We start from the raw sequence: 16553 nt of genomic DNA on the forward strand, positions 1-16553 counted from the left end.
GCTTGCTATTGTAAAGCGAGAATAAGCTTACGGAGCTACACCTTATAAAAGTAAAAAAGAGAATGAGTTCCATTGAGCTCTCTTCTACAGCTAAGAGCCCCACAATTCGGATTTTTTAAGAGAAGCAGAAAAATCAGCGACAAAGAACAGTTAGATTCGGTTGTAGTCAGAGCAAGTAATGCATAACCACGGTACATCAAAGGGTGTTGCAAGAATGTTGCCATCCACAACCACGGGGCGTTAAACGTTCGAATGCATTTCAAGAAACGCCTACTGAATTATACATAGATTGTGTTTCACTTACAAACAACTCCTCCACTTGGAAGAGAGCTAGAAAACTTCAAGGGGAACTTTGTGTCACTAGAATGCGAAAAGAATGACCTGAGAAACTTCAAAAGCTCAAATAATTCGATGGAAGTCTACTGGGCATTCAGACACAGCAATTGCACCACGCTGGAAATTTAGAAATTGTAAAGGTGGAAAATACACTGGAACTGTCACGATCAAACACCTGCCTGCAGGGCCGGCCCTGGGCCAGGGCAGCAGGGGCGACGGCCCGGGGCCCAGCCAAACTAGAGGCCCCGACCTAGGGCCGTAACCTGCAGTGTATATATAGATATGGGCCCTGACAAATTGGTGCAAATAAAAAAAGGCCTATAGACAGAGAGGCCCATCTCGTACAGATGGCAGAAGCCCAACAGCCAAGAGGCCTGAAACTGAAGGGGCACACTCACCGAAAATTCTAAATCAACGGACTATTACGGGCCTATTACAGGGTCTCCTCGTTAACTAATCTTCTCCCCCCTGATTTTCAGGGGGTGTGGGCCCCTCATCATTCTTTCTTCCAATCAAAATGTCCCAGATAAGCTTCCCCGTAAAAGCCCGTTGTCATCTGTCCATGCGTGTAGCAAAGCTCCACACTCACAGGCACGGGCGAGCGACTCTGTTCCTCCTTAGACTGCACGCCGACGCCGATTCCTTTTCTCGCTTGTTCACCTCCACAGATCGGCCGATCGGGGCAACGGGCGACTGGGAGTCTGCGACAGCGGCCACCGGCGGATGCTAGCACATAGGGTGCACTTGCAAGGAATAGCAAGAATCTCTAGAAGAATTTCTCGTAGCCCTCAATCTTAATCTAGTGAATAGTGATTCATCTATAATCTTCTTTTTAGAGCAGAGTTTGAGCAGAGTTTGATCATCTGTTCCTGCCGACTTGGTCCTGAAGACTTGGACTTCTTGTTTCCTTGATGATTGATGGATAGCTGAAGCGTGAAGAACACATATTGTCACTGATTTACTGCAACCTTCCGCCTTCAGGTGCCTTCACTCCTTTTCTTGTAGCTTTGCAAAAAAAAAAATCTATCTATCAATGTATGGAATCAATTTTTTCCTCCAATGTCGCCACAAGGCCCTTTCATTTGAGTTCGCCCCGGGGCCTCCGAAACTCCAGGACCGGCCCTGCCTGCCTGATACCAATCAACCAGACGTCACATGAGATAATTAGCACGTTAAATGGCACGACAAAGTTGAGGGTGTCCATTGCTATTGTAGATCATAATATGTTTAGGGAACTAGTACGTCCCAACAAGTATAACCTCAGAAAAAGGAAATGAATTCGTTGATGTTTCTACTACAATTCAGAGGCCAGCAACCGAATTCTCAATTGTTGGAGAAGCGACTACGGCATGAGTCAAAATTTTGTGTACAATTATTCCGAAATCGATGTGAAGCAATCTTTACCCCAGAAGTAACAAACAGAACTATATGTCAAGGAGCAACCTCCGTGGATCTTCAACCACGTCCTTGATGCGGCGCAGAAACAGAACAGCTTCTCTGCCATCTATCAGCCTATGGTCATATGTCAGTGCAAGGTACATCATTGGCCTCGCAAGGATGGAGCCATCCACAACCACAGGGCGTTGGACAATAGAATGCATTCCAAGAATTGCTGACTGCGTTAGGCAAGGAATTAAGGGTTGAGTTAGGAGGTGAATTGTAGAATTTTAACAAAGAAACGTAGAAGGCAGCAAACAAAACGAGAACCTGTGGAGGGTTGATGATAGGTGTGCTGATAAGACTTCCATAGACACCACCGTTTGAGATTGTGAAGGTTCCCCCTGCCATCTCATCAATTGACAATGCCCCCTCAGTTGCCTTCTTTGCAAGGCTGTTTATCCCCTTCTCAATGTCAGCAAAGTTCATTCCTTCTGTATCACGGATAACAGGCACCACAAGACCCTAAAGCAGAACGACATTCATATCACATTATGACAGCAGGATGCATGGTAAAAAGAAAATGCTGGCCGTTCCGTAATTCAACCTAGAGAAGAAAAGGTGTCAGTACCTTGGAAGTGCCAACAGCAACACTAACGTCAATGTAGTCTCTGTAGATGATGTCATCACCATCAATAACAGCATTGACAATTGGCTGATTTTGAAGCGCAGAAACAGCAGCCTTCAAAAAACAAGTGGATTTAGGATGACCCAGGAAATTACCAAACAATCATTTAAGCTGCTCATCAGATTGCTACTACCTTAACAAAGCAGGACATCAGGCCCAATTTGACACCATGCTTCTTAACAAACTCATCTTTGTAGTCAGTCCGCAGTTTCATCAAATTGGTCCTAATGCAATGAAGAAGCAGTTGTAATAAAAATGAAACAACTTATTCAGGGACATATCAGCAGCGTATAGTAAAATAAAGACATATCAAGAAAGCATTAGAAGATAAGCACAAAGATGTAAACTCAATAGGACAACTATTATGGAACTTTTTTCATACTCATCCGACTAATTATTTTGGAGCATAACATGTTTGAAGCATACTTGCACATTATTTATACTTGATACAGTTTAATGGTGCTTCATTTACACTTTACAGACTCATCATGTCAACCCTAGGACATAATTGAGAGGGACATTGTTTTTAGAATAATGATAGTGGAGAAATTTGGGCAAGTTTGGTGTAACTTAGGCTCACGCAGGTGCCAAAAGCCAGTGATGCATTCATGGGTACACCAACCACACTGACACTACAAAGGTACAGATATTAGAAAACAAACGACTGATGCACTTACATGTCAACTTCGTTGAATGTAGTCAGTAGTGCAAAAGTGTTCTGAGAATCCTTCAAACGATTTGCTATACGCTTCCTGAGCCTTGGCATTGACACCTGCACTTATCACAATCCAAAAATAATGTATCCATAGCATGTCTGATCAACCATATATAACCAAATGACATGAATGACCTTACCCGTCTCTCTCTTTCCTTTGGAGGGAGCTGAGGTTCTGAGGGGGAGGCTAGTTTTGACGCCTGTGGTTTGACAGATTCTACTTTTGGTGATTTTGCCTCAACCTTAGGTTTCTCTGGAGGAGGTGGAGGAGGGGTCTCCTTCTGGGAGGTCTCTTCAGATGGTGCAACATGGGCCTCACTTGGAGCAGCAGACTTAGATATCACGGCAATTTTGGTACCTGGAGTAACAGTGTCACCTTCACTGGCAATGAACTGCAAAGCACTGATGTGATCAGGAGAGTAGCCATACTGCTAAATACACAATTGAGGTAACTTGTGGGGCGTGCAAAGCAAATTTGGAATCACAAAATGCATGGATGGCAGTCACCTTTTCAATTACCCCAGCTTCTGGACTGGAAACATCTATTGTAACCTGAAAATAGAATGGAGCACTTCCATTTTAAGGATCGTTCTATCATCAAGAACAGCAGAACAAACTAAAAAACAGGTATTAAAATGGGAATGAATGAGCCAAAGCATCACCTTATCAGTTTCAATCTGAGCTATCGCCTCATCAGCTTCAACTCTATCACCAGGTTCTGCAGCAAATAACATGTCAGGAGCATAAACGTTGACAACTTGAATAACAGAGAGAGGCAGGTGCATACTCTTTAAGAAATTGGCAAGGGTTCCATCAGTTACAGATTCACCCATGAAGGGCACAACAGCTTCAACCAAGTCACCTTAAAACAAAGACGAGATGATAAAGAATTTGTCAGGCAACAATTCACAACTATCAATATCCTCTACAGGGCTGATATACCTTACCATTCTCTGAAGCAAATGATCTACTCCAAATTTGGTAAGGAGAAGCATTTCGAAGGAAATAGCGTTCACTACAATAAATCATTAAAGGTCATACTTTATTCAATGAAAAAAGTGGGTTTTATAACAGTGTAATAAGTAGTAGCAACCACCAACTAAATACAATAAAGTTTTGTCAGTAAATAAATTATATACTACAATCACAAAATGACAAAATGAAGCGCAAAGGTTACTCCCTACCATGTTGGCTTTGGAAGTCTCGGAGCACCTGCAATGAAGATTGCAGAAAAGCATTAGTTGCCAAGCAAACTAACAGTAACCAACTTCAAAAGTAACATCTGTAGAGCTACTAACCTTCAAGTAACTGAGTGCTGAAATGTCTAGCATGTCTAGAACTCTGGAGCAAACTTAATACCTGCAAGCGCACTAGAACCATTAGAAGAACCTACCAAATTTAAGCATGCAAAAGTAAATGAACAAAGGGAAACTATATAACTCTGTAGAAACAAATGAATGAGAAAGAAATAAGTTTTTGGCACTAAGCAGTGCCATTTTCTACTGGCTGTGCCACAGACAATGTGGTCTGGTCGTGCATGTCAGCAACAGAATGTAGTGGCAAAAAAAAAATTTCCCAACAGAAAAGAAAAACAGAGGTTGTGTGATGTACTATTATGTTATCACTAGAATGTGAAGAACTCGATCGTCTAAAAATAGAGTAACCAATGAACAAAACTACAGAAACATGACCGTCTGGCACAGTTGGATTACCCTAGTGACCCACTTAACGTGTTTAAGGGAACTGCACGTGCATTTTGAAAGTAAATGGATGTAGATGGACCCATTGCAAGTTCAAGGACCATAAGTCCACTTCATGCTTACTACATCTTACAGTTGATTCAAACATCAACTGATGGCAAAATCCAACTAAAATAGTAAACAGATTAACGAACATGCGTACAACAGGACACATCTGCATTTATGCATTCAGCTTACATGCGAAACTCTGTCTGCTTAACAAGGTCATAGAATTCCCGGGCTACAAGATTAAGTTTCAGACATGATGAATTGGCTCATCTAGTTGAGCCATAGCATGCAAGCTCTTGTACACACATCCCCACAGTTCTCCCCAAATGTGTAAATCATATAAACAACTCGCATTCACTTTGCAGCATACAGGTTTCGTTCGATACCTAGAAATTATTATAGCCTGAACTCTGCCGAATAAGGTCAAAATCAATTATGGAAGCAAGCAATAACTTGGCATGTACTCTGATCGTCACAGGTTATTCCTTCAATGTGGCTTAATAATTCTCCACAGATCAAATCAAGATTATCTTTGTCCAAAAAAAATCAAAGATTATCTGACACAAAAAGGACTAAATCTCTACAACCCATATGATGTCAAAATCCACCACACCTACCACCCGTAAAACAATCTGACGGAAATAAAGGCTTTGAATTATTAATAAATTCTGCACAGACGACGTAGAAGGGACAGCAAATCTCCTCCGCGGCAACCAAATCCTAGTGGTTCAACCATCAAACGATGTCAAAATAAAACTTAACTAGGAGTAGTTAACAGATCACCGAATATTCATACAAAAAAACATCTACATTTGGGTACTGAGCTTACATGTGAAACTCTGAGCTCTAGTCTGCTCAACCTGGTGATATCTTGCAAGCTCTCCTAGACACATCCTCCAAAACCAGTTTAGTTGACCTACTTAACGTTTTTAAGGGACCTAAGCATACATTCTAAAAGTAAATGGATAGATGGACGACCTGATGCAAGTTCAAGGATCATAAGTAAACCATGGCAAAATTAAACTAAACTGGTTAACAGATCACTGAAATGGGTACAAATCTACATTGGAGAAGTTAGTTTCCGCGTGAAAATTTGACATCTAGTCTACTCAAACAGGTCAATGAACTCCAAGGCTACATTACTAAGTTTCAGACATGACGAATTCCGATTTCCTTAATTTCTTAACCATACCAACAACTCGCATTCACTTTGCAACATGCATGTTTGGGTCGATATCTAGAAATTATCAACCTCAACTCTGCCAAATAAGGCCAAAACTAAGCGTGGGAGCAAAAGGCAACAATCTGGTAGTACGATCTCCGATCGTCGCAGGGGTATCCCTTCGTCACGGTTCAACAATCCTCTACGGATCAAAATCAAGACTATCTGACGCAAAAAAGGGTAAAATCTCCACGACCCTACACGACGTCAAAATCAGACACGCGTACCGCATCCGCAAAACGATCCGACGAAAATAAATCCTCTCAATTGGAAACAAATTATGCGCAGGTGACGTGGAAGATGCAGCAAATCACTTTCGCAGGAAAAAAAAACAGTAAATCGCCTCCATGGAACCAAGCCCGTTCCGCGGAAACCACCCGGCGGATGATCCCCAATCCGGCCGAATCATCGCATCAGATCACCCAGAACATGGATACATAGGCGAGAAACAGGAGCGGAGGGAGCGAGGGAGGGAGGGAGGGAGGGGTTACGGCGGCGGGGCGGCGGAGGAGGAGGCGGGACGCGAGACGGGACGCCATTCGCGGGGGGGGGGGGATCTGCGAGGGCAACGAGGTGGGGAGGGGAGGGAATGCGGGCTCTCCTAGGATGGAGAGGATGGGATTCTATTCTATTCTGTTTCGCCCCTTCGCTTTTGTATTTGTAAATGGTCTTGGTACAGGAAGCAAAAAGATATTCTTGTTAACCTAAAACTAAGTCGGGGCAATTTGTCGCCGCGTCCAGGAGTGGATGCACGCCTCTGCCTAACGCAACGCCCTCTTCCTGGAGAAACAAAGATTTGACCCCCTTTTCTCTTGTTCACATGAGATTTGGCCCTTTCACGTAGGTGGATTTGGTGGAATGCTCCAAGGGGCAAAATAAAGTTTTGGATTACTTTGTTTCTGATGATGATCAGGCAGCATCCAATACCATACTACTAAGACCAATATGCCCTCTGCCGGTTCTCTGAAGATGGAATAACGTTTTTTCTGATGATCGGACCGCAATAGCTTGCGAATGTTCACCGAGAGGCATGACGTTTGCGAACACTTTTATGGCAAATTACATGAGACAATAGCCAGAATGCCACTATGAGAAACCGAACTTGCCAAAATACCACTATGAAAAACCAACTTGCCAATATACCACTATTTCCAATTTTCTCTAGCCAAAATACCACTAGTGACTAACGGAGAGTAACACCATTCAAAAAAGACTTCTATACCCTTACCTCTTCATAGCCCAAAGCATACATTTCAACAACAAAAAGAGCAACTATAGTGCAACATTTCAGGAGCCAATTTGACATGAAAACATCACCAACTCAACATAATCTTACTTTGCATCATCCAACAACAAGATAGCAACTTTTCAGCATCATTTTGAAAAATTCCAGCAACATTTTGACAACATTTCAGCAGCATTTTGACAGCATTTCAGTAGGAGCCACATTGTTTGCAAGTAATGTCTCATCATCCCCTCGCACATGATGTGGATCATAAGAGTTGTCAACATCTAGTGTTCCCAATGGTACTCTTGCAGCCTTTGGCTCGACATTTTTCTCCTTTGACTTTGCATTCTCCTTTGACTCCGCATTCTCATGCAATAGGTGTTCTCCTCACCGCATCCTACAGGCTCATCATCCTCATACTCGCCTTCATAGGCTTGCTTCGGCCAAGCAAAGAATGGAGCATGAATAGATTGATCATCCATATCCTCGGCCATGATATGAGCTTGTTCCTTGTGTTGCTGTTTGTTCTCAATGGTCACACCAAACCTCACTATTTTCGTGTTAGAACACCTATCAAACAATTCAGCTATCTCTGATTCAGAGATCAATGGGATGGTGTTATATCCTGTTCCATACCAAATAGTCTTTCTCTGATCAGGAGACCACTTGAACTTCTCCTCCACAACCTCCTTTATCCGCGCCACAGACAAGTCCCGACCGACCATGAAATCCCATGTTTTGCCCCTTCTGTAAACTCTTTTGCCGTCTACAATCGTCAAGTAGGACTGAACATCTATTTCTACTTTGAAATCGGCCATCGAATCGACTCTGAAACACACAAACACAACAAATTCTAAATTTGCTGCACTTACAATGAAAAGGAACTATGAAAACAGGGGGAAATTTTGTACCTTTTGCCGCTGGAGATGTACTGGAGGGTTGGAGGCAGAGGAGCCACTCGAAGGCGAGGTTGCAGGGGAGGCCGCGAGCTGGTCCGGTCGGTGCCAAGCAATGGAGCGCCACCGTAGGACTGATCTGGGACGAACTCGAGCAGATGGACGAGCTGGGTAAGGTTGCAATGGAGCAGAGGAGGCCGGCAAACTGATCCGGGACGAGCTGGGGCGGATACCTCTGACCGGAGCTGCGCCGTTGGGCTGGCTGGCGCCGGAGCCGATGCGTCGGGCGGCCAGCCAGGCGCCGACGAGCGGGAGTGAGGGCGTTAGGCTGCCCAGCCACGAACCCAGGGAGGAGGAGGAGGGCGGCGCACGGAGGGACCTGGGGGATGGGTGGCGGAGAGGGTCAGAGGGAGGGAGGAGCTGCGGGGCGGCGCCGGTGACGGCTGGTTCCTCGCGCCGCCATGCTCCTGGTGTGTGCGTGCGGGAGGAGAGGGGGAGGAGAGGATAGGGTTGAGCCACGGGGGTAATTTTGGAATAGCCAAAAAACTGACAAGTTGCCTCCGGTTTGATTAACAGAAAAAGTTTGACAACTAACGAAAGTGTTATTTTGACAAGAAAAACTGAGTGTGCAGTGGTATATTGGCAAATTGGTTTTTTATAGTGGTATTTTGGCAAGTTCGATTTCTCATAGTGGCATTCTGGCTATTGTCTCAAATTACACTGTGGGAGGATGACGATTTCTTCAAGAACACATGGCAATTCCTGGCAAAATGAGCTATAAAAATTGTCATGCTCGATTGAAGAAATTGTCATATTCTGCACAATATAATTAACGTGAAAAACGTTTGTATTGCCATCCTCTCCCAGCGAACGTTCACCTGATAACATTACCTATATTTTGCGGGACCAATTTTCGATATATTCATCATCTGTCATGGCGGTAAAAAGAACACCAAAGTTAACAAAAATTATATTCATGTCCGTAGACTACCTAACGACGACTACAAAGCATTGGAGCAAGCTGAAGGCGCGCTACCGCCATCGCCCCTCCCGCGTCATTAACGAGCAAAACTTGTTGTGGTAGACAGTCAGGAAGTCATCATGCTAAGGCCTCACATGATCATCGCACCATAACAGCAACCGGACTGCGCGTCTAAGGCGGATGGTAACAGAAGGCAGGGGACACGATGTTTTACCCAGGTTCGGGCCCTCTTGATGGAGGTAAAACCCTACATCCTGCTTGATTATTCTTGATAATATGTGTAGTACAAGAGTTGATCTACCACGAGATCGGAGAGGCTAAACCCTAGAAGCTAGCCTATGGTATGATTGTATGTTGTCCTATGGACTAAAACCCTCCGGTTTATATAGACACCGAAGGGGGCTAGGGTTACACAAGGTCGATTACAAAGGAGGAGATATACATATCCGTATTGCCTAGCTTGCCTTCCACGCCAAGTAGAGTCCCATCCGGACACGGGACGAAGTCTTCAATCTCGTATCTTCATAGTCCAACAGTCCGGCTTTTCGGAGACCCCCTAATCCAGGACTCCCTCAGTAGCCCCTGAACCAGGCTTCAATGACGATGAGTCCGGCGCGCAGTATTGTCTTTGGCATTGCAAGGCAGGTTCCTCCTCTGAATACACCACATAAGAGTTTGAATACAAGGATAGTGTCCGACCCTGCAAAATAAGTTCCACCACACCATCGTAGAGAGAATAATATTACCACAAATCTAATCTGCTGACATGTTTTGGCAGCGTGACATCACGGCACGGCCCGGTAATTATTTGAACCATTTTTCTTTAACCAGCCCCGCACATAACGCGAGGTGGTTTCTTGACACGTCTTGCCGAAGCAGGGATTGTGTTCCCCTTATTACGGGATTCTCATCAATACGGACGTGGGTAACCCAACCGCGCCATCAATTACGACGCTTGGGGGATAAGCGAGTTTTACCAGGCTAGTGGGGGCGTATAGTTTAGCCCGCCCTTATAAAGGGATAAGATCTCACCTTTTTCCACCCACGCCTTCTTCCTCCTTGCTCATCCATTCTCACGCACTCGAGCTCCAGCGCCCAAGTCCGCATCCTCCTCCTCCACTCTTTTCAAAATATGTCCGGAGCGGGAGGAAAGTGGATGGCCTCCTCCGTCACGGAGGGGCACATTAAAAAGTTGCACGGAGCCAGATACTTAGCCGCGGACATCACGCACCGGCTGCCAGCCGCGGGGCAGGTCATCCCTACCCCAGAACCTCACGAGAGGGTGGTCTTCCTCCCCCACTTCGTCCGCGGACTGGGGTTTCCCCTCCATCCATTTGTCCGCGGCCTCATGTTCTATTATGGGCTGGACTTTCACGATCTGGCCCCGAACTTCATCCTCAACATCTCGGCGTTCATCGTCGTGTGCGAGGCTTTCCTCCGCATCCGGCCCCACTTCGGCCTATGGCTGAAGACCTTCAATATCAAGCCGAAGGTTGTAGGCGGCCAACAAGCGGAATGCGGCGGAGCCATGGTGGGAAAAATGCCCAACATTGCATGGCTCGAGGGCTCCTTCGTGGAGACCGTAAAGGGGTGGCAATCGGGGTGGTTCTACATCACCGAGCCGCGCTACACCAACTGGGTGGCGGCCCCCGAGTTTTGATCCGGAATCCCCACGCGGCTCACTTCCTCGAAGGAGAAGGGCCTGTCCTGGGGTTCATCGGTAGAGCTGGACGGACTCCAGAAATGTATCCGGAACATGACAAGCAAGAAACTTAAGCTTGTCAACATAGTCCAAGTCATGCTCTTCCGCCGGATCCTCCCGTGTCAACAACGAGATTTCAACTTATGAGAGTTCGACCCGGCCCGACACCAGACTCTGAGCGAGCTCTTCGACACGACGCACAAAGACGTCTGGAGGGTGCTGTTCAAGGGCGCCGAGGTCCCTCCCTCTCTCACCGAAGACCGCGGGCTAAGCGCGAGGCGCCCTGCGAATCCGGTAAGTTCTATAAATTTGGTAGGATATTTATTTCCCATAGCTTAACCATGCGCGGGGTCTGAGCTCTCATGCCTTTAACAGGACTGGGTGGGGCATCGGAGCAGATCGACTGTCCGACCCCCCTGCCCGAAGGCACCGCGGGCGCTCTCCTGACGGAGATGCTGACTCCGGCTCCTTATAAGGTGCCAGAGAAGACTAAGAAGAAGGCCAAGGGAACCCGAAAGAGTTCCCGGCACCAGGTGGTATCAGACTCATCGTCCGATAACTCCATGACGCACTCCTCCCATGAAGACGAGGAGGAAGATGAAGATGCTCACCCTCCAGCCGGGGGAGACAAGAAAAGGAAGGCCGCCTCGACTAGGGAGGCCGAAGGGTCCAAGAAGGGAAGGACTCTTCTTCTGGACTGCTCCACCACCGCCACCGAAGGCAAAGACGAGTGGCTGCTCAGGGCCAAGCCCCTGGCGAAGTCGTAAGTATTCGGATACCAGAGTAACTCATAGCATACCTTTGTCGCACTGCTTCTCCTAACGCCGAATATGATTATGAAGACCGCCCCAAGCCCGTATCGACGTATCCTCGTCGGACGGCTCCTTGGATTCGTCGGATATGGATAGCGATCCACTTCCGACCGCCTCCTCCCCTTGCCCTACGGACAACGCCGAGGTATTGTCTTAAGGGGCACCAAGCCAGGGGGCGACAGTCCCAGAGGCGCCTCAAGGCGACCTTCCGGACTCCAGGAGCAAAGGGAGCAAGGTTCCCGGGGGCTCCAAGTTCGGATCTCAGCCGAACATCGCGCCGGAACCTCCAGTGGTTCCGGACTCGGGCAGGCGGCCCCCTTCCAAAAGGGGTAAGATGCCCGTGCTAGTGACCTCTGCCCATCCAGAGGCACCGGACGACCTGCTGGGAGCGCTTCGCGGCGCTTCCATCGACGAAGAGAACCGCACTATTATGAGTGCGGTGATCGAGAAGGTTCAGTCCGCTAAGAGCGGACTGACTGAAGCCTGTGCTAGCCTTCTAACAGGCTTCGAGGTAAGTATTTAAAATATAGGGAAAATATTACCGCATAGACAGTAGCCCCTGATGCTCTGTTTGGTGTTCACGAAGAAAAGCCGAACAGAGGATCAATTAATATCTGCAGGAGTCTAATATAAGTATGTTTATATGCGTATGCAGGCTTCGTTGCTGACCTCTGCCGCACTGACTGCGGAGGTCGCCGCACTGAAGCAGGACCTCGAGGGGTCCGAGAAAGAGCCTGGCCTTGCCAAGAGGCAGCTCGAGGAGAACAAATGTAAGTAATACCTTGTCTATAGATATATATGTATACAAAAAAGGTGCGATTGCAAAATGACAGGATCATCACGAATTTGCCAGGGGCCACGACCAAAGTGGCGACCCTGAAGCAAGCGCTGTCCGAGGCCGAAAACAAAGCGGCCCGGGAGCACGCCGAGTGAGAAAAGCAAGAGGCACGGGTGGGCGAGGTGCAGCAAGAGCTCCAGGCTCTCGTTACGAAGCACGAGGCTTTGGAGCTTGACTCGAAGACGCGAGAGTCTGAGCTTGCCGCTGCCCTTGAGAGCGCAAAGAATGCCAAGGCGGAAACCCACAAGGCCCTCCAGGAGATTGAGGCAATGAGAAAGATTGCGGCGGTTAAGGCATTCAATATGCAAAGCAAGCATGTGAAAGTAAATTACTTGTTACTTACCCGAGTCCGGAGCTCTCCAGGAGCATTCGCAGATTTCCCCGTAGCGTGTCAGATGCCGCAAGGTTTTACCAGGCCGAGGAGGGAAGCTCGACGGAGAAGCTGTTCTGGTCTTAGTATACTGGGACCGAACACCCGATGCCTGTGAGCGACCAGCTGAAGCAACTGGTCGAGCTGCACAAGGTGGCCAAATAGGCCATGAAGGGCTTTATAGTCCGGATGTGGCCTGGCGAAGCCCTTCCCAACAGCTACTTCAGCCTGGTGAGGCGGCTTGTGGATGCCTGCCCTCGGCTGGAAGTCATCAAGCGGTCCATCTACATCGAAGGTGCACGTCGGGCTTTTGCCCGTGCAAAGGTGCACTGGGCCAAGATGGACGCCGAGAAGCTGGTGAAGGAGGGTCCGCCGCAGGGCAAGGAGCATCGCCACCCTGAGATATACTATGAGGGTGTCCTGAAGGGTGCCCGTCTTGTAGCGGACAAGTGTGCGAAAGATGTAATATTTGAATGAACTTGCTCGTGTGATCCTGTATTATGAAAACTTGTTCATATGCGCTATGCAACGCTTGTTTGAATTTAAAATATTACCTTCTGTTCGGCTGTTTATATTATCTGAGAGATGGCTAGTCGTCGGCTTCTGCCCCCATGCCATGAGTGTTGGGGTGTTCGGGATAAACCTGAGCACTCTTGTTCCCATATTTGGGTCCTTCGAGGGAGGTGCTCAGCACAACGAACAAGGCAATCGGACTATAATGCTTTATCACTCTCACTTAGCCATAGAATTCTATAATTTTAAATTTTGGCGAAGCCCCTAGTATTCGGAAGGCCGAATTCGGGGCGCTATACACGCCTTAAGCCGGACAAAGCCGACTCCTCGCTCTAAGCGGCATAAGTTTTTAGGGACTCGAAACCTCTCGAACAGCGACCAGTCTCTCGCCTTATCATGACAGTCAGTTTTAGCTTTCTCTACTGAGGTGCTTAGCCCAGCAGAACCGGGGCACAATCGCAGTAGTTCTCCCAGTGCTACCATAGCCGATATAGCGGAACGTAAGGTACCAAAACATGGGAGCCGGGCAAACCCAACTATTGACCCAAGACATGATTCGGAGTTGATGCATATAATGCTATAAGTTCGGGGTGCCGCACTATCTAAAGTGTTCGGACTTCTCACGCTGTATTATGGGGTATGCTTAAGCCCCTAGCGTATTGGCCGTACCAGAGTGTACGGGTGCCGGATGTCATGAATGAACATATGTATATAAAAAAAGAAGAATAGAGAATGCAATAATAGTCTAGTGCTATGCATTGTTTATTCAAAAAGGTGCGCTAAAGCACAATGATACAAGTAGTGCAATAAGCAAAAAGTAGGACTATTTGACATGTCCCCTCCAAGGGCAAGCTAAGGACTGATATTAAAGCAAGTATTTCACTCGTTATCGTAATCCACCTGGGAGTTCCGTGGTGCGACGTAGCTTTCTGCCCCCTTGGTTGCTGCATCACGTGTTCGGCCATCATACGGCCGGACAGGGTTTCCAGAGATTGAAGTCCTGAAAGAGAGAAAAATAACAAAGCGGGAAGCCCCTAGTGCGGTTAAGCCGCGTCTTGGAGCGTGCCGTAGTCTTGCCCCCTCCCCACCTATGCCCATGGTATTTTCAATGCGTAGTTATGTACACGTGGCACAGATTTCGCCGTTTGGCTGGTACTGGGGTGGGGGCCGCATTGCTATGCGAGCTCAGAATGTGCCAGGCGGTCTTGTTGCCGATTACTCCGAGCGCGCTTGAAGGTGTCCGGGTCTTGAATCACCGAACTGGTGGAGTGCCTTAAGAGGCTGCTTTGCACTTCTGCTGCGAGGGCCGCAGTGTGCTCCTCCGTACGGAGAGAACGCTCTGTGTTTCCATTAACTGTGATGACCCCCCGAGGTCCTGGCATCTTGAGCTTAAGGTAGGCATAATGCGGTACCGCATTGAATCTCGCAAATGCGGTTCGCCCGAGCAGTGCATGATAGCCACTGCGGAACGGGACTATATCGAAGATTAACTCCTCGTTTCGGAAGTTATCCGGGGATCCGAAGACCACTTCCAGTGTGACTGAGCCTGTGCAATGGGCCTCTACACCTGGTATGACGCCTTTGAAGGTCGTTTTGTGGGTTTGATCCTTGAGGGGTCTATACCCATTTTGCGCACTGTGTCCTGATAAAGCAGGTTCAGGCTGCTGCCCATCCATAAGGGCTCGAGTGAGGTGAAATCCGTCAATGATTGGGTCTAGGACCAGTGCGGCGAATCCGCCATGACGGATACTAGTGGGGTGATCCCTGTGATCGAAGGTGATCGGACAAGAGGACCATGGTTGAACTTTGGGGCGACTGGCTCCAACGCATATACGTCCCTTAGCGCACCCTTCCGCTCCCTCTTGGGGATGTGGGTTGCGTATATCATGTTCACCGTCTGCACTTGTGGGGGGGACCTCTTCTGTCCTTGGGGATGTAGATCATCACCGCAGGCCATGTGGATGTGCAGGAGGAAATCCTCGATCCATACCGCAGGATCTGTCGTGCCGTCGTATGATTCTATATTTATGGGTTTGAAACCCTCTGGGATTTGATGATCCATTACTTCGTCTGTGAAGCATAGGGGGTGTGCGGCGCCTCTGTACTGGGCTATATCGTGACGCAGCTCAAATGAGTCTTGCCTGCTGTGTTTGGCCCGGCCGGACTTACTTTTACTGTATCCGGTGTGACGATTATCGTCTCGCATAGTGGCGCGCCCTCGTGATCTGTAGATCGATCTTATATGTTTTGATTTATCCTCCAATACGTCTCGCAGGTCTAGCATGTTTCCCCGTGCCTTGTCATTTTTATTTGAGTGGCATCGGAATGCAGGCTGAGCTTTTGGCTGAAATGCCTCTCTATCGCGGCCACGAGGTGGCCGGTCAGCCGCATCATATGCTGGAGATGTAGGTTTGAGTGCTACCTCCTCCAGTCGGGGTAGCAGCCTACACTTTGGGTAACTCTTGGAGGGGCGTTCGAGTTTATATTCCTTGGCCGCAAGGACTTCAGTCCATCTGTCAGCTAGCAAATCTTGATCAGCTTGAAGCTGCTGTTGCTTTTTCTTAAGGCTATTTGCCGTGGCTATAAGTCGGCGCGTGAAGCGCTCTTGTTCGACGGGATCCTCAGGCACGACGAATTCATCATCATCGAGGCTTGCCTCGTCTTCGGAGGGAGGCATGTAATTATCATCCTCCGCCTCTCCATCTGCCGCTCTCTCTGGAGGGCTGGCTTCTCCATCCTCCTGCCCTAGATCTTGCTGGAGGGGATTGCTATCGTCTTTGGCACTGTCCGGAGTGCTATTGTCTCCTGTGCCGGGGTCACCGCTTTTGCTTTGGCGAGACTTAGAGCGGCGCCGCTGACGCCGGCGCTTGGGTTGCTTCTTGGAGGGGTCATCCTCCGATGTCACGTCGCCATTGCCTTCTTTGGGTGTGTCCACCATGTATATATCATATGATGAGGTGGCTGTCCAGTGCCCTGTGGGCAGTGGTTCCTCTTCTCCTCCCACATCGTCGTCCATACCGTCGATGTCCTCGGAGTCGAAGTCGAGCATGTCGGTTAAGTCGTCGACAGTGGCTACTAAGTGGGTGGTGGGTGGGCGGCGAATTTCTTCGTCATCCGCATCCCAAT

The 16553-nt window shown here is 48.0% G+C and overlaps 1 protein-coding gene across 1 annotated transcript; it reads right to left on the minus strand.

Annotated features, from left to right (window-relative positions):
* Positions 1 to 1513: 1513 nt before the first annotated feature.
* Positions 1514 to 6717, minus strand: LOC125550592 (dihydrolipoyllysine-residue succinyltransferase component of 2-oxoglutarate dehydrogenase complex 1, mitochondrial-like). Its single transcript, XM_048713615.1, has 13 exons — positions 6578 to 6717; positions 4415 to 4475; positions 4301 to 4328; positions 4064 to 4131; positions 3904 to 3978; positions 3779 to 3834; positions 3624 to 3668; positions 3257 to 3508; positions 3079 to 3173; positions 2535 to 2625; positions 2345 to 2455; positions 2044 to 2238; positions 1514 to 1952 (listed from the first exon to the last, which is right to left on the minus strand). The coding sequence occupies exons 1-13, from the start codon at positions 6623 to 6625 to the stop codon at positions 1761 to 1763; spliced, it is 1317 nt and encodes a 438-aa protein (XP_048569572.1). The 5' UTR covers positions 6626 to 6717; the 3' UTR covers positions 1514 to 1760.
* Between the last annotated feature and the right edge of the window lie 9836 nt (positions 6718 to 16553).

The sequence above is a fragment of the Triticum urartu genome, chromosome 4, assembly GCF_003073215.2.
Source record: "Triticum urartu cultivar G1812 chromosome 4, Tu2.1, whole genome shotgun sequence".
NCBI lineage: Eukaryota > Viridiplantae > Streptophyta > Magnoliopsida > Poales > Poaceae > Triticum > Triticum urartu.